The sequence below is a fragment of the Condylura cristata genome, unplaced genomic scaffold (genome assembly GCF_000260355.1).
Source record: "Condylura cristata isolate star-nosed mole 26May11 unplaced genomic scaffold, ConCri1.0 scaffold00019, whole genome shotgun sequence".
Taxonomy (NCBI): domain Eukaryota; kingdom Metazoa; phylum Chordata; class Mammalia; order Eulipotyphla; family Talpidae; genus Condylura; species Condylura cristata.
In genome coordinates this window covers 6,138,748-6,158,154 of record NW_004567120.1, presented here as the reverse complement: position 1 = coordinate 6,158,154, position 19,407 = coordinate 6,138,748, and the positions used below count along the sequence as shown (strand labels likewise).

At 36.7% G+C, this 19,407-nt stretch overlaps 1 protein-coding gene and 1 pseudogene across 1 annotated transcript in view; one reads left to right on the top strand and one right to left on the bottom strand.

Moving 5' to 3' along the window:
* The first annotated feature begins 1,051 nt into the window (after positions 1-1,051).
* CHM (choroideremia (Rab escort protein 1)) overlaps positions 1,052-19,407 on the top strand; it is a 177,044-nt gene continuing 158,688 nt past the window's right edge. Inside the window, exon 1 of the mRNA XM_004685626.2 lies at positions 1,052-1,124. Within this exon, the coding sequence (XP_004685683.1) occupies positions 1,076-1,124 (49 nt within the window). The 5' untranslated portion in view covers positions 1,052-1,075. The remainder of the gene's footprint in view (positions 1,125-19,407) is intronic.
* Positions 14,119-14,961, bottom strand: LOC105853831 (annotated as a pseudogene).

Genomic DNA, 19,407 nt, shown 5'->3' with positions numbered 1-19,407 from the left:
CTGAGCTGACTTTTGGGGATCAATGTTAGAGATGGGATGATTACTCCATGCTGAAGGAATAACAGTGCCACTGGCAAATGGTAGGTAAATGGTATGAGGTCTCCTACTGCGCCCTTTCTCAATGATTTGGAAATTATCTTGAGACAACTACACAATGAATTTCTGGGATAAGGACTGAAATCTCTTCTCTCACAGGCACCACCTCTCTCCTGTTTGCTTTGTTTATTGTCAGACACAAAATGTTTTAAATAATGGGGGCATGAAAGGAGGCAGACCTTGAATACTTAGGAGAGCTAAGTTAGCCCTTGGCACAGATAACCTTAATCCCTTCATCAAATACAATCATTTTAATATAAAGACTATTTATTTACTTTGATCATTTGTGGTACTCATTAGGAGATTCTTGAGCAAATTCTTCTTATAAACATATAGAAAACCATATTCAGAATCCATAAATATTTATTAATCATCTACTATGTTTTCATATTTTCTCCCTTCTGTAAAGCAAGTCTATTTTTGCGAATAAATAGTGTCAAGGAGGCTGTTTGGACTAACCAGAACAAATGCAGACACATTGAAGGGTCGATTCTGTTGAAGCTAGGGATTTTTTTTTGTGGGTTTTCACTGGGGAGAAAAAAGGAAAAGAAAAAGCTACGGAATACAGTTATAAACTATTGGCGTGAGAAGATACACCTCAGGGGCCATTACCAAAGTACAAACACGCTGGGGGGTAAGTTTCTTTTGTTCACAACATAAACTCCTTTCAATTTCACTCCGCTCTCAAAGTCTGCTAATTATTCTAGCTTTATCGTTATCAAAGGGTACCCAGGTGTTACCACATTTATTCTAGGCATAGGAATAAACGCCCACATCTCTGTTAAAGATTGGAAAATGAATCGAACTTCTTGCATTAGTTTAAGTATTTCAAGTGTGATACTGTCGCCGTCTGCAGGAACCTCCCATCAACGAACTACATTACCCAGAATTCACCGTTTTCCCTTCCGCCTTCTATCGAGGCTGAGCCTAAATTGATCTTTTCCACAAGCGATTGTCACATGATACATTTTCTGTCAAGATGGCGGATAATCTCCCTTCGGAGTTTGATGTGATCGCAATCGGGACGGGTATGTGTGACTCTGGTTCCTCTGGAGAAAGTGTAGAAAATCTATCTTTTCCCTACCTTCTCTGTCAGTGGCAGAGTTAACGAGAAATACTGGGGGTCGACCATGGAAGGGAAGATGGGAAGGAAGTGAGGTAGTCAGAAGTCTGCGGGGGACTTGGCAGCACCTGGGAGGGGCGCACCGGGCTTGGACCCGCGATTCTTAGCGCCATTTGAGTAGGGGTCGATCTGGTCGATGGTGATTGCTGAGGTTGGTTGCTGCGGGCGATCCTGTAATTTCTTTAGAGGGAGGTGGCTTTGCAGTTTCGAGGAATGAAGGTCGGAATTTTATCAGTGGAGACACCTTTTGTATAATGTTATGATTCCCTCCTTTTTAATTTCAAGGTGATAACTCCATCATTTTGTCTCGCCATTTCATAGGACTTACATATGTATATGTATTACGCATTTTGATGCATTATATATTTATATCATATATGTAAAAATATCGTAGGATGCAGTGTAGTTCAGATATAGCTTAATCCTCAGTTTTGCAAGAAAGATGCTCAGTTGTTGACCGTGTGCGTATTAATTTACTAGACGAGGAAGCAGATTCTACTCTATTGCGTTGAGAAGCGTAAACTGTTTTCTTGAGGTAGCCATTCCTCCTGCTTTATGTTGCTGAAAGAGTATTTTGTTTTCTACCACCCGCCATCCATCCTATACGAGGCCAAGAAATAGCTTTTGTGATTTCTAGTTCAGGTGTGTGACCTTATTTCCACCTTATTTTTCCATCTTTTTTTTTCTCCATGTTTTGGGTGGAACCGGGCCCTCCCCTACCCCCCTGAGATTTCTAGTCGACAAATTAGACGTAGAGGACATTGTGCAGAAAGCATTTAGCAGTGTTTTGTTTTTCTTTACAGTGCAAAGGGTGGATTTTAAAAGGGGTGAAGAAGGTTGTTGTGTGAGTTTTCTTTTTTCTGCACTATGTAGTAGGCGGGAAAAACTCTGGTGAATGAGACTCTGTCCTTTTAGTTTGTGGTCTTTTCAAATGAATTTTGTCGGTTGTATTCTCAAACCGAAAGAACGGCCATTTTTCCAGGGCAGGAATAAAAATAATAGCTACCCGATTTTGAAAGCTTATTTGCTAATCATGGTGCTAAGCACTTTGCATGCCACATGTAATCCTCACAGCAACCTGGTTAGAGTTTACAGAAGAGGAAAAGGCGCCATACAAAGATTGCAGTTTACTCAAGATCACACTGCTTGTAATTTTCCGAAGGCCCATTCCACCCCAGAAGAGAAGCAGTCGTTCTGATCCTAACTTCACTGATACTAGTAAAAGTAACTGGGAAAACTATTTTGTAGATCTTGCTTGACCAATTGTGCGAATTGTTAAGACAAGGCACTTAATTCTTTGAGCTTCAGTTCCTTGTTTTTGAAGTTGGGGAAGTGTATACTAGATAACCTTACAGGAGTTGTCCAGTAAAAAATTCTCTTATTCTAGTTGCACCTTAGACGTTCTCAGAACAGCAAGAACATTTTTATTTCCCACCTGAAAACTGCATGTCTGCAGATAATCTGGCAATAGCTACTTTTTACAGCTGTTAAGTCAGAGCTGGAAGGAATCAATTGGCTATTTAATCTCTCCATTCTATCCTAAAAATAGAACAATATTTCGTTTTCCAATAGTTGTTATACCATACTTGTGTTGCATATTCTTGACTTACTTTTTGATATCTAGGAACTTAGCTTGTTAAATTTTTATGTTTTTAGGTTCATTGAGATTTTTCTCTTATGGGCTTTCAAACTTCAATTGATGAATGCTAGTTCTTACTAAATGTTGTTAGTTTCTATATATTTTGCCTTCTGGTTCAGTTGGTAATATGGAATACATACATCCTGTTGGTGTTTATTTTATAGGTAGGAAGATATTTTAAGTGATAGAAAATTACAGTAGAACCATCTGGTGTATTTGGAAAAAAATTTATTTTAGGATTCTTTTAGAGTATAATGTTATTTCTCATAGTATGGGAAGAATGTTTATCTTAAAAGTTGGGTTTTTCATATAGCTTCATAGTGAACACATTTTGAGCACATTGCTCTGATATGAAGCGGTTTTTAGATATGTCAAAATGGTTAATTGGATAAGAGTTATTTCCGAATAAATGATTCTAGTAACTCCAATCATTACTTAATTGGAATTATTTTTAAAGTGTTTGTAATATTTATTTTTTAAGATCGTTTGCTGAAAGTAGCTTTTAAAATGTATTTGCTTTACTAAGTGTACTAACTTGAATAAATCAGAGGAAAGATGGTTTCATTGATTCAACTTTACTAACAAGCAGAATTAATATGCATGTTTTAAAAACATGAATAGACTATGAAATGAAATTTTTCCTTTAGCAAATTTAGTTTTAGTTAAAATGTCATCAAGAGACAGTTGCTTTATTAAATAAAGTCATCTGTGGGTATTTTAAATTACTTTGATTTAATTTCTATTCTTTTCATTTTTCATAATTAAGGTTTCCCTTAGATCATATTTGGAGATGATTATGGGCAAAAAAATTTCACATGTGATTTCAAAATGTAGAAAATCTTTTGACCACCAAAAAGCAGAGGAAAAAGTTTAAATACTTGAACAGTGGGGAAAAAAATAAAAGAAAGTGGAATAAGGGAGAAGGGCCACCTGGAGCCTCAAGGGAGAGAACAAAAATGGATATGTGATTAGTGTATAGAAAGTGGTGTGTTTGTGCGCACAGTTGTCGTTTTTTTTAAAGACCTTTACAATTTAAAATGACATTTGCATGACTGTTTTGTGCATTGTAGAGAAATATCATTGGTTTCAGCTTGAAATAGTCCCAGTAACATAGCACCTCACAGGAGGTGAATTCTCTGGAATTTGTGTAATCTACAATCTGCAGCAGCGTCAACACTCATTAGAAGAGCAGGTAAGGTGAAAGCTACAAGAACTACGTGATAATATGACATGCTTCATATGTATGGGAAATCACTCAGGATCTCATTCTTCTTTTAGAAATAATTCTAGTATTTTCAGACCATAATATAACTTTTGTATTGGAATGCCTAGGGGGTGCTATCAACTTCTGCTGTGTTTGGGGTGTGTCACTAAGCCTATAAGTGACAGTTCATATCTTTATATGATAGAGAATACAAACACTTGAATTGCATCCTACACCAAATAGTTCAGTAACCTGGGATCATTTAGTGTAGTAAAAACTCACTTTTCAGGATTTCATCCCACATTTATTGAGAACATAGTCCCTGTCTTTATTCAATTTATTGCCTATTTCAGGACCTGTTTGGGCTTCCTAACAGTCATATCCCAGAGCTGATCCTAAGCCACTGTGGACTTTTTCTTTCATCCATTCTGATTTCTGAAAACCACATAGAGATTTAGGCTGCATCCTCTTTCTTACTAAAATATACTACATATATTTTATCTTGTAGTTCTGTCCATATGATGGGCTGTGGAGTAGGCTAGCCTAAATTTTTTCCTGTAGAGTATAAAAACCTACATTATTTTTTAAAGAATCTTTTTACTCAAACTATGGGGAAAAATGAGATAACAGAAATAACAAATGGGGAAAATCACAAGGGATACTGCTTCTAAATAGTCTCATGCTATATGGTACTGAGCATGGTACAATTATAGATGTGGCAACATAGTATAACAGGAATCACTTGACCTTCCTACTGGATGACTTTGGGCAAATTGCATAACTTCTTGGGACATCAGTTTGTTAATCTGGAAAATGAGACATTTGAATTAGGTGACCTTTTAGACAGGCCATTTACCAGCTCTAACATTTACCATTGTGTGTCTGTAATTATGATCCTGAGTCTCTGAGAAACGGCTCAATTCTGTATAGTACTTTTAAGAAGTCAATTGGTGTTTACTATGCGTTTGAAATTTTTCATTCAAAACATTTTCTTGAAAATGACAAGCTGCTTTTTTCAGAAAAGGTCATATTGGTAACACAATTCTATTTCTTGGTGTGGGTAGAAAATTGAAACACAAACATAGCTGTTAGCCTTGGCTGGCAGCTTGTTGACTTAACTGCTTATGATGGTGATGGTGGAGTAGTTTGGCTTTTCTACATGTTGAGGTATAGGAATGCTGTAAGAGGACTTCTCAAAACTGATATTTACTAAATACTGGTTTGTGCCAAACATTACCAAATGATTTTCCACATATGTATCTCATTTGATAATCTCTTAGGATGCCTGTATATGGTTCTAACATCACAGGATTTCCGTACTTCTTACACCTCTACTTCCAAATGTTCATGCCACCTGTGGTTTAGATCAGAAAACGTGTAGTATAGATGAGTATTGTTTTATGAAATACATATTTCATGACGTATATAACCATTGTAAAATACACAGATATGTACATATTTCTAAGCACACACGGAGAAATATACACCAGAAGCAAAAAGTTTTAAAGTTTTATTTGTAACATTGGTTTATAGCACTGTATATGATTTAGAGGAATAGGTTCAAACTTCTTCATATGTGTATCACCATACCTTAGCTACCCTAGATCACCCATATTCCCTTATTGCATACTGTCGGGCTCCCCCCTCCCCACTTAGTTCCATTCTACCTTCCCACCTACTTGCTTTAATTCTGAAATCCTTTTTCTAAACTTTGTTTTCGTATAATTTTATCAGTTCCTTTGTTTTGTTCTTTATAGTCACATGTGAATGAAAGCATCCAGTATATGTCTTTCTACCTGTGGCTTATTTCAGTTAGCACAATCTCTTTTGATTCCATTCTTGTGGCAAATGACAGGAGTTCATCTTTTTTGTTTTTTCAGATAGCTGAATAGTATTCCACCGTGTATTTGTACTACGTTTTACCCATTCTTCCGCCCTTGGGCACTTAGGTTGTTTCTATTACTTGACTATTGTAGGTAATAGGGCAAAGGACACAGGAGTACATAGATCTTTCTAATTAGTGTTATTGCATTCTTTGGATAAATACCAAGAAATAAAAGTGCCGCATCATCTGGATATTATGATATCTATCATGGTCTATTTTTAATAATATATACATATTTTTTGCAGTGAGTACACATATCCATTTGAAGGCAGAATTAGTGTTTCTGCCTTTGGATAAATGCCAATGAACAGAATCACTGGATCATATGGTATATCTATTTTTAACATTTTGAGGAACCTCCCTTCTGTTTTCCATGGGAACTGGGCCAGTCTGCAGAGTATGAGGGTTCTTTTTCTTCACATCTTCCCCAGCGTTTGTTGTTTCTGGATGTTTTGATAGAGGCCATTACACAGGAGTGAGGTGGTCTTTCATTGTGGTTTTGATTTTCATTTTCCTAATGATAGTGATGTTGAGTATTTTTCATCTGCCTTTAGGCCATTTCTCTGCCTTATTTGGAGAAGTGTCTATATTTTGCTACTGTGCCCATTTTTGATTGGGTTCTGTGTACTCTTTCATCTGTGTGAGTTCTTTGTAGATCCGATATTAGCCTGTTGTTGGATGTATGATATACAAATTTTTTCCCCACATTCAGTAGGGTATCTTTTTGCTTTACTGATAGTTTCTATTGCTGTGCAAAATCTTTTTAGCTTGATTTATTTTTGCTTTTATTTTCTTTGTAGCTGGAGTCAAGTCCCCAAAGACATCTCTGAAGCCAATGTTGTATTTTCTTCTATGTATTAAAAGGATTCTGGTCTTATAATCAAGTCTGTGATCCATTTTGAAGAGAGTGGTCTAGTTTTCATTTTCATTCAATTTCATTGAATACTCTTGGCTTCCTTGTCATAGAATAACTTCCATGTAATTGTGGGCTTATTTTTGGGCCTTTGTTTTTAATTCAGTGGTGTGCATGTCATCTTAAGATTTATTTTTTCAGGCATACAGAACTGGGGCACAGGCCAGAGGTGCAGGAGCAGTGAGAGAGTTCACCAGAGATAGAGTGGGGAGCAGCACAGGCAGATCAGGTGAAATATACTGCGGAGGGGAGCAGTGGGTGGGTCAGGAGAGGTCTGCCACTTTCTGTGGGTCACCTCTTGGCTGGGTATCGAACTCTTGCCCTGCTGAAGCGGCTGCTGAGAGCTTTGCAGCTTTAACCCATTGCACCACTAGGGAGGCCCTGTGTGTCCTCTTTTATACCAGTACCATACTGCTGTGATTATTATGGCCTTGCAATTTAATTTGAACTCTTGGAATGTTGATAGTCCTGTTCCCCTTCTTTATTGTCCAGATTGGTTTGGCCACTCAGGGTCTTTTTATAGTTGTACATAGCTTTTAATAATATTTGCTCTATTTCATGAACAGGGTCACTGGAGTTTTGATAGGGATTGCTTTGAATATGTAAATTGTAGTCTAGAGAATGTTGACTAGTTGAATAAATTAGTGACTAGGAATAAAAGCTATATTTTAAAAGTACTTTAGTTTTCGGATATGTTAAACCATTCATGTTTTTTATTTGCCTTGGCATGTGTATATTTCAGTTGAAATATATAGTGTAGTGATTAACAATGTATCTCTAAAATCAGACTTATGAACCCCAGAAACACCTCTTACACCTTCTCATGCATGTTCCTTGATGTCTAAATGATAATAAGCCTCAGAGCTGTGTTGGAATCAATGAAATAATTCCTGTAAAATACTTTTTAAGTGTTGCAAGAAAAGTAGTTGATTTTTATGAACCGTCATATCATATTGAGGTGCTTTTGTTACTTGAAGGTTTTCAGGAAGGCTTCATGCTTTCCATGGAGAAGTATGGAAAGATTCAAGTGTCTGTCATCTTCCTCCTCATTCTGTTGACTACTTTGTGGGAAAAACTTTAATGTATGTCTGTTACCACTATTTCTATCAGATTTTCTTACCTGTAGCTCACAGGTTATCTTTTTTTTATCATTTGTTCTATTTTGTTCACTGTCTTTCATTATTTTTCATTTGTTTTGCTTACAGTTTTATTTCGGGCATAGTCTGAAGCTCCCTTGTCAATATAAGAATGCTGAAGATGGCCCTCCCTGGTGGTGCAGTGGGTTAGGGCTCAGCACTGTAAGTGAGCCACAGCTACTTCAGTGCGAGTTTGATCTCCGACCCCAGAAATGATCCACATGGTGCAGCATGTTTTGACCACTGCTCACCTCAGCAGTGTACTTAATCTGCCAGTTCTACTCCCTACTCCATCTTTGGTGAAACCTCTCACTGCCCCTGCACCTTTGGCCTGTGCCCCAGTTCTGTATGCAAAAATAAACAAATCTTTAAAAAAAAAAAAAAAGAATGCTGAAGATGTTAAGAAAAATAACCACAGCTTTGCTGTTCTGCAAAGTGCCTTGCCATTCTTCAGGCATTTATTGATGGAAAATTAATATTTTTCCCCCCAAAAGTAAAGTAATTAATATTTTTCCCCCAGAGTTATCTAACTCTGGACAAGACTCTCTGGGAGAGGCTTACCTCCTCCCCTGTAAGTTTTAAGTTTAGAGGTTCTCTGCAACATCACTTTCATTTTTTTTCCCACTGTACTTATACAGTGTTTTGAATAATTCAGATTATAGCAGTTCAAATCAAATATGGTGCTTTTTATCATCACATTCTCCTTTTTAACATAAAATTACAATGCATAGAAACAGTTACAATTCCATATAATTGACTTGTTATGCTAAGTCATTTTACCTTTTAGTTTCTGTGTCTCTTAACTGAATTTTTTTTAGAGATTTATTTGTTTATTCATACAGAACTGGGGTATAGGCCAGAGATGCGGAGGGTGAGAGGACTCACCAGAGACAGCGTGGGGAGCAAAACAGGCAGATCAATGAAGTACACTGCTGAGGGGAGCAGCGGGTGGGTCAGGAGAGGTCTGCCTTGCCATGTGGATCTCTTCCAGGGCAGGCGGGCATCGAACTCATGCGGAAATGGCTTTAGCTTCTTAGTGCTGTGCTTTAACCCACTGCACCACAAGGGAGGGCCTCTTAACTGAAATTTTAAGCGATGTCTGATATGTATATAAATAGTTTTAAAGAAGTAGACTAAAAATCACCAGCAATTCATTATATATAGTGTGTATATACATACATATTTATACTAGAGAGATTGGAAACACTTTGGGGTATTTAGTTGTGGACAAAATTTATGGATATTTGCAAGATTGTAAGATTTACTTATTTATGTATACAGAACTGGGGTACAGGCCAGAGGTGCAGGGGCGGCGAGTGGGGAGCAGAACAGGCAGATCAAGGAAGTATACTGCTGAGTGGAGCAGCAGGTATGTCAGGAGAGGTCTGCTGCACCTCCCTGGCCAGGGATCAAACTAACTGAAGCAGCTGCTGCTAGCTTGCAGTGCTGCGCTTTAACCCGCTGTGCCACCAGGGAGGCCGGCAGATTGTCTCTCTCTTTTTTTTTTTTTAAGATTTATTTATTTATTCAGACAGCAACTGGGGTACAGGTCAGAGATATAAGGGGTGAGAGGATTTACCAGAAACAGTGATGTGGGGAACAGAACATGCAGATCAAGAGAAATACACTGCTGACAGGAACAGAGGCTGGTCAGGAGAGGTCTGGTGCGCCTTGTGGGTCACCTCCCTCGCCTTTTGTGCTTCAGTGGCTGCCGCTAGGTTCATAGAGCTGCATTTAATCCCTTGTGCCATCAGGGAGGCTCAAAAAGATTCTTTTGCTTTCTATAATTTTACTGAAGGATACTGTAACTATCGTAATCACAGTGACACCATGTCAAAAACAGGTTAAAAGTAGAATAGACCAGGGATAGCTAAGCTGGTGTGATGGTTTTCATGGTAAGTGCCCCATCTCATAGTGATTTTACCAGGAGTTTAGGTGAGAAATATTCTCAACTTGATTAATTTAGTTTTTTTCTCCCCTGCCTCATTTGATTTTTTAGACACATTTAGAAAATACTAACCTCAACTTTTTCTTTTGCGTTCTTTTGTTCAGGCAAGTGTTTATTGTGTTACAGTTGCTTTTTAGTCAATGGTGATTTTAGTAATTTCATATTGCCTTGAAATGTTTTGAATCATATTTCTGTGATTAGATTTGCAAATTTGTTGAACTACTTTTAGATTGATAATAAATACCATGTAAAAGTTTACATAAACTGTAGTTAAATAAGGTTTTACATGCATGTATCAGGTATCTAGGAAGATCCTGAGTTTTAATTCTTATTTTATGGTAGCTGTATTACTTTGGCATAAACTATGTATTACTTTGGCATAAACTATGCCAAATATATAACAATTAGAGAATTAGTTTTAATGTCTATGATACACTGTTAAACAAATGTATGGAAATATTTTCTACCTTCTGTAATATGCTAAATACCATGCAAACCCCTCAAAATGCATTACCACATTTGATGCTATAATAATCATGTCTGTGGTAGATGTAATTATCTCCATTTTACAAATGTGAGACTGAAGTTTTAGTTAAATTCACCTGTGTCAAACCATTTGGACTTGAGTTGCTCTGACTAAAACTGAAATATTAGACTGTTGGATTCTTTCAAGTGAAAAAATAATTTATACTATTAAGATTATATTAATGTGCTCAAGTAGTTGGCACTTATTTTATTTTGGGAATTAACATTTTTGACATTAAAATCTTGATGCCAACATATTTGTTAAACTTGTGGCATTAACTCCTTATTTTGATTACGGTGAACTGAGTGATTTGATTGTGTTTATCCTTTAAAATTGAAAGAAAGAATCATAATGTAATAGTAAGATATAGTATAAGAGAATAGTCATATTTCAAGTAATAATCTGTTTCCTTAGGAATTAATTGGTCATTGATTCCAAGATACATATTTCCCTGAAATAAAATGATCTGTAGACCTTTTGTGCATATGCTGGTGTTTGCCATTTCATTTTTCCCTACCACCATCCATTATATATCCTCCGCCCTTTCTCTCTAGTCCTGTCTCCCTTAACCTCAGAAACCTCACTTTGTTGATTAGTATCCACTAGGTTTTATGCTTTGTCTGCTATGTAAATATTCATCATTTGTCTTTGCCATTCTGACTTGCTTTACAGCACATAATTGCCTTGACTGCCTTCCATTCTGCTGTAACTGGCAGCACTTTATCTTTCCTTATGACTGAATAGTATTCCATAGTGTGGATATACCACATCTTCCATTAATCTACATTTAAACTGCTTCCATGTCCCAGCTGTTGTAAATATTGTTTCAATAAACATTTTAAAGCATGTAGTTTTTCAAATTGCTAGTTTCACAATCTTTGGATGATAGCCAAGAGTGGGGTTGCTGGGTCATATGGTATTTTCATTTTTTTTAAAAAGAATTTTTTATTTATGCATACAGAACTGGGGTACAGGCCAGAGGTGCAGAGGTGGTGAGAGGATTCGCCAGAGATAGTGGGGAGCAGAACAGGCCGACTGAAAGTATACTGCTGAGGGGAGCAGCGGGTGGGTCAGGAGAGGTCTGCCGCACCATGTGGATCATATCCGGTGTGGGGATCGAACTCATGCTGAAGTGGATTTAGCTTTGAAGTGCTGTGCTTTAACTTGCTGCGCCACTAGGGGGGGCTCTCATTTTTTGTTTAAGGTAATTCAAGATTCTGTATCATTTTCCACAATTAACAGTGTATTAGAAGTTCTTCACATTCTGTTGCAGGTTTTTATTCTATGTCTTTTTTAGTTTTCGTCACTTGCAAATTAAATGCTCAACATCAGGCTTGGGACTCATTGTTCTGTTTATAAAACTTCTTTGTTTTGTTAGACTGTTTTTTTGGATCTTATAAATTTCTGTAATTGTCAGCAGGTACATGGATGCATATTGGTGGAATGTATATGATAGTATTTTTTCCTCTAAGGCCCCTTCATCAGTAAATAATACTAATGACATTTTTATACATATATTTCTAGACCTTTTTTTCACTTTGTATGTATAGATGTTTGTGTACTTTTCTATATTTATAAAAGTGTATGTTGTTACAGATACTGTTTTAAAGTCTGTTGTTTTTCATTTCACAGGTGTCCTGAACATCATTCTATATTAACCAAATATTTTCCCTTAGTGTTCTTTAAAACTTTTTATTTGAAGATAATCTCATAACCATAGACTCACATACATGTGTAAGAAATAATATAAGGGGCCTTCCCTGTAGTGCAAGGGGTTAGAGTACATCACTGTGAGGTTGTCTGTAGCCACTGCAGCACTAGTTCGATCCCTGCAGGGAGCTGACCCACGTGGAGCAGCAGACCTCTCCGGTCTCCTGCTGTTCCCCTCAGCAGTATATTTTGGTCGATTTTCTGTTCTGCTCCCCAGTCTGTCTCTGGTGAATCCTCTCACCTTCCTCACCTCTGGCCTGTACCTCATGTATAAGTAATAATTTTTTGAGGGAATAAAATAAGCTCCTATATATCCTTCACTCACTTTCCCCCAGTGGTAACATCTTGCATAACTATAGCATGAACTGAAACTTGACATTACTCAGTGACCTTACTCAGATTTTACCAGTTTTACATGTTATGTCCTTGAATTTGTGTATGTGTGTATTTAGTTCTCTTCAATTTTTGTTATGCATGTAGATTGTTTGAACATTACCAGATCAAGCTACAAAACAGTTTCATCATAAGACTCACTCATGATACTCTTTTATTTACTTTTTTGATACTCTTTTATTTTTAAAATAATTTTTATTGATTATCATTGGCTTGCAATACCATATAAGTTTTCAGAGTACAACTTCAGACCTCTATATGTGTGTATAACTCTATACTCACTACTAAAGTTCTAGTGACATGCATGCTATCATGATACCTTTTCATATATTTTGTAGTGCAAGCCCTTCATAGCAATACAGTTTTATTTAACTACTGATGTTGGGTTTATAGAATTGTACCAGTTTAAATTTTAGTTTGTTTGGCCATCTCAAATTGTTGTACATTAGGTTGGCTAGTTTAAAAACTGTGACTCCCTTTAAAAACTGTGACTCCCTGTTGGATAGACACACATTCTTTATACCCAAACATAAATGCATTTAAAGCAACAAAGCGTATTGTTTCTGATAGTTATGCTGAAACTTAGGTCTTGTAGCAATTTCAAATGATTGAAATGACTTTTCAAGTTCATATCCACAGTACTCTACTCCTCTACCATTTAATATCTCAACCAGAACCTTACATGTAGGAAACAATTACTAACAGGCAAAAATACTCAACTTGTGTATTTTATTTTGCTTGTTTGTATGTATACAAGGGATTCACAGTGAGAATGTATAGTTGCTGAAACCTGAAAGTGATTTATAAAAATTGTTAAATATTTTTAAAATTGTTTGAAAATATATACTTCTTGTTGTTAATCATCACTGTGTACACAACTGTAAACATGTGCCTTATATAAACAAAGGAAATATATAATATCAGATTTGAAGAGTCTGGTCATTTCCTTCTCAGCAGATGTTAAAGGCAACATTTTTAAGATGTTGCATTGAGAGGGCTATCATATTTAAGGTACAAGATCATTGTCTCTACATGTTTTTTTAAAAATTACAAATTCAGCTGTTTAGCTGTGTTAAGCCCTTATATATAAAATATATTTTTGAGTTTCTTCAAAAATATGATACAAGTTTCAATGAAGTGGTATTATCTGCAGTAATCTATATAGGAGCTCTTTAAACATTTTTTTAACTTTCTTTGATTATATTTAATAGTGGTGCTTTTAGTATTTGCATTATTGTATCCTCTAGTATAAAGTATGAATATAAATATACATCATTTTCGTATATGTGTATCTTTGGTGGATGAAAAAATGTTTCTTAGCAATAATATTGGGATTGTAGCTTCTGGCTTTGCTAGCTGCATACTCTGAGATTATTATATAAGTAAAAACTCTCTCGTGATACTGCAAAGTGATTAGAATGTACGGAATCATGTAGTAGCTTTCATCTGTCTCTTAATATATATCACGACAGCAAAGTCCATTCTGGATGTTCATAGGCTTAACAAAGTTGGAATTGTGGTACTGTTGAATTGGGTAATAGTTCTTCAGACATGGCTCAAAACAATATATTTAGTACAGTAAAGTATCTGAAATGATTACTTTTTGTGGGTTTTCATAGGTACTGGAGTTTTTCTATTAAATTTGCAATAAGTCATAAATATATCATCACTTATTTTTAGTTTTTCAGAGTATTCTAAGAATGATCAGTTGTTCCATTGCCTTGTTAGATTTTGACCTTGCTACTTTCCTGCAACTTCTTCATCTTCTATTACCAACCAGGATCAATGGAATATCTTCAGTGTCTGTCACTTAAACTGTCCTTTCAGGTCTTAAGAATCATTCAACATGAACTGTGCTGTGATGGAGTAAACTAATGAAAAGCCTTGTCCATTTTTCATATATAGATCACTCTTTGATGTAAATTGTTCTGTTACTGCAGTATCTACTACTTCAAACATACATTGTCATGCATTTACTTCAGTTTGCTTTCTGTTATAAACTTCCAGTATCATATCTTTCAGAAAAAATGCCTTGAAGAAACTGTATAGTCAGAGAAGGTTTTTAAATATCTCCTGAGCCGGCCCTCCCTGGTGGCGCAGGGGGTTAAAGCGCTGCACTAAGAAGCTAAAGCCACTTCCGCATGAGTTCGATCCCCGCCTGCCCGGGAGGTGACCACATGGCGTGGCAGACCTCTCCTGACCCGCCCGCTGCTCCCCTCAGCAGTGTACTTCGTCAATCTGCCTGTTCTGCTCCCTACTCTGTTCTCTGGTGAACCCTCTCACCCTCCGTATCTCTGGCCTGTACCCCAGTTCTGTATGAATAAATAAATAAATCTTTACAAAAAAAATATCTCCTGAGCCAAGAACCACTAGCTTATACTCACACATGGGTATAAACTTATCACAAGCTCATAAAACTTCTCAACAACATGGATGGAAATGGAGGGGATTATGTTAAACAAAGTAAGTCAGGAGAAAAACAAATACTTGATGATTTCACTCATGTGGACTATAGAGAAAAAAGGAGCAGTGGCAGAGGATTATGGGTACTTTGGCAGTGGTTGTGGTATCAATGTATCTGAAGAGATGTGAACCGGTGTTTCTAAATAATCTATAGGATTGTAGATCAATGTTATTTAATAAAAATTAATACAATAAAAGGTGAATTAAAAGTAGATATACATTACTCTCTAGGCTTAAATTTAGGAATGCAGGTAAATTATAAATTTGCAATTATATTTCTTCATAGGAATTATACCATGTGTTTTCTTTTTTTTTTAAGATTATTTATGCATACAGCACTGGGGTACAAGCCAGAGGCGCAGGGGTGGTGAGAGGATTCACCAGAGACAGAGTGGGGAGCAAAATAGGCAGATCAATGAAGTACACTGCTGAGGGGACCAGCGGGCAGATCTGGAGAGGTCTGCGGCACCATGTGGGTCACCTCCAGGGTGGGGGAATCCAACTTGCACTGAAGCAGCTGCAACTAGCTTATAGTGCTGTGTCCTAATCCGTTATGCCACCAGGGAGGGCCATATATGCATGTATTTTCTAAAGCATTAGGGATTTCCTTGAAAAGCTATAAATTAGGGGTTATTTTGTTTATTAGCATATTCATAATAATATTCTTTTATAAAGTTATTTAAGAAAAAAAGCTGGTACCTCTTACTCTTATCACTGGATCCCTGCAACCAGTGCCCAGTGCCTGTGCTCCCTCCAGGTCCTGGCTACAGTGGCTCTGCAGTGGCTACACTCTTGACTCCCATGTTACCTTTTTAGAGGTAACCAAAAACCCTTTTTCCTCCCCCTGTTCTTCAGCCTTGGCAATACCTGATCTGTTCTCTATCTCTGTGATTGGCATTTCAGAAATATTAAATGTCATTTTCAATAGCTGCTTAGTAAATATTTTCTATAGATGTCCTGCTGTTTATCAGTTTGTCAAACATTCAAATTTTTCAGTTTATTTTTAAAGATTTATTATTTATGAATACAGAACTGGGGTACAAGCCAGAAGTGCAGGGGCGGTGAGAGGCTTCACCAGAGACAGAGTGGGGAGCGGAACAGGCTAACTGATGAAGTACACTGCTGAGGGGAGCAAGGGGCGGGTCAGGAGAGGTCTGCCGCCCCATGTGGGTTGCCTCTGGGGTGGGGATCGAACTCATGCTGAAGTGGCTTTAGCTTCTTAGTGCTGTGCTTTAACCCATTGTACCACCAGGGAGGGCCTAAACTTTTCAGTTTTTAACTTTTATAAATTAACATCATGAATACATTATGCCTAAATATTTTATACATAACTTATTTCCTTAGGATAGATATCTAGAGCTGTAATTATTGGATTGAAGTTTTAGAATATGGTTCAGTAACTTTTGATCTGCTCTGATGAATTGCCTTAAGAAAAATTTTTCAGTCTGTAGTCTGACCAGTGGTGTATGAGAACATATTTCTATATGTTCTTTTTACAGTGGCTGTGAATGCCTTCCTCTTAGCAACCTGATAGCTAAATATATTTCCTTATTTAAATTTGTATTTTCAGGTCATCAGTGGGGTAGACTAATGAGAATCTTGGTTATTTATTGTTCTTTTTTGTAAATTGCCATATTTCCTATTAGGTCCATTTTTTGAGGGGGGAATGAAGGACTTATAAATGTAATAATTCTTATATGATGCTCATTTCTTGTCATATGCATTTTCTATAAAATTTTAATTTTGGTTTCTGGTGTGTGAAAATTGAAGCTTTTTCCTTTTTATGGTTACTGTCTTGAGATAAGCATAAAAAACCTTCTCCAACATGAAGTAACATGATTTTTAATTTCTTTATCAATATTTTTATTACATGTATTTTTTTCTTATTTTGCAAGAGATTCAGTCACTTTTTAAATCTTTTTTCCATTACTATACTCCCATCCCAGTTTCCCCTTCTTGCTTTCCCTCCCCTCTCCCTCTTAACCTCAGAGCTATCAGGATATTTGCTGATATCCAGTAGTTTTTGAAAGTGTTTTATGTTGCTGAATTGTCTATTCTATGAGTGTTCAATATTTGTTCTTACAACTCTGACTTGTCGTGGCACATATAGTTTTTTTTTTTTTCAATTCCTACTATTTTGCTGTAAATGGCTGAATTTTATCTTTTCCTTGTGGCTATATAATATTCCCTGGTCTGTATGTACATCTTTTTGATCCATTTGATCCTGAAAGACATTGAGGCTGCTTCCCTGTCATAGTTTTTATAAAATAATGCTGCTGTGAATATTGTGGAACATAGGGATACTCTTGTTGATGATTTTATATATTATGAATATATGCCGAAGAATGAGATTACCAGGTGAAACAGTATATTTCAAAAAAAAATTTTTAAAGATTTATTTATTTATGCATACAGAACTGGGGTACAGGCCAGAGTGCATGCAGGGGCTGTAAGAGGATTAACTAGAGACAGTGAGGAGCAGAATAGGCCAACTGATGAAGTACACTGCTAAGGGGAGCAGCAGGCGGGTAGGGAGAGGTCTGCCACGCTGTGTGGATCACTTCTGGGGTGGGGATTGAACTCATGCTTGAGTGGCTTTAGCTTCTTAGTGCTGTACTTTAACCCGCTGTGCCACCAGGGAGGGCCCTATATTTCAAAAAAGAAAATTAAGGTGAATCCAAATTGTTTTCTGTTATGGTGGCACCAGTTCACATTTCCACTAACAGTGTAATAGCGCCCCTTTTTCTCTACATTGTCTCCAGCACTCGTTGTTGGGAGTCTTTTTGATAGCTGCCATTCTCATAAGAGTGAGTTGGTATCTCATTGTAGTTTTAATCTGCATCTCTGTTATTAGGAGTGACAATGAACATCTTTCCTATGTGTTTTTATCCTTCTGAATATCCTCTGTAGTGAATTGTTCATATTTACTGCCCACTTGGTAATTGGTTTGTTTTTGTTGGTTGAGGATTATTTATTTTTAAAATGTTTTTAAAAAAAGATTCATTTATTTTATGCATACAAAACTCAGGTATAAGCCAGAGGTGCAGGGGCCGTGAGAGGATTCACCAGAGACAGTGTGGGGAACAGAACAGACAGACTGATGAAGTACACTGCTGAGGGGAGCAGTGGGTGAGACTGGAGATGTCTTCAGTGCCATGTGGTCACCTCCCTGGGCAGGGATCGAACTTGTGCTGAGGCTATGACTAGCTTCTTAGTGCTGTACTTTAACTGGTTGCAAAAACCAGGGAGGGTCCAGATAGGATTTTTAAAATATATTTTTTGTTATTCCTTATCAGTTAGGTAGTACATAAAATTTTTTTCTACTCTGTAGAGTGTTTAATCATCTTGTGCTTTCTCTTGCATTACAGGAGCTTTTTAACTTGAGATAATCCCAAATGCTTATTTTCGCTTTTAGTTTCCTTGACATAGGGTTCATTCACAAAAATGTCATTATTGTTGATATGGTAGAATAGATTGCCACTGTTTTCTATGCATTTTACTGTTGTAGATGTTATATCTAAATCATTAGCTCTTTTAGGATTTTTATTTTGCATGGCTTTACTAAGTAATCCAACTTCATTCTTTTTTTTTTTGTCTTTTTTTGAAGTAACATTGGTTTAAAACATTTTATATCATTTTAGATGATTTAGAGATAGGATCACCCCCTTCAGGTATTGTTATCACATCACACCTATCCAACACCCATAGTTCTCCACCATAATCTAATGTGCTTCCTCCCACTTTGATCTCCCACCTCCAATTCAGCAATCAGGTTTCTAGGGTTTGTTATTGGATTGACTTTATGTGACCCTTTCTTTTGTTTGTATTCCACATATAAGTGACATCATTTGGTATTAGTCGTTTCCCTTCTGATTTATTTTGCTTAGCATATTCTCTTATTGATAGTTACATTGTTTTATGTGGCTTTCCAGTTTTCAAAGCACACTTTATTGAAGAGATTATCTTTTTCCCCATTTTATGACCATGGATGTTTTGTATTAATAATGATCTACATGGATTTATTTCTGGATTTTCAATTCTGTTTCATTAGTCCATGTATTGGACTGGTACCATATTGTTTTAATACTATTGTTTCAAAATAAGGTTGTGGCCCTCCTTGGTGACTCAACAGGTTAAAGCACAGCACTGTGAAACTATCACAGTCACTGCAGTATGAATTTGAACCCCAGCCAGTGAGGTGATCCACATGGCGTTGTAGACCTCTCTTGACCTGCCCTCTGCTCCCCACTCTGTCTCTGGGGAACCCTCTCACCCTCTGCACCTCTGGCCTGTGCCCAGTTCTCTATGTATAAATAAATAAATCTTTTTAAAAATATGGTGGAAGTCTGGTAATGAGATACCTTCATTTTT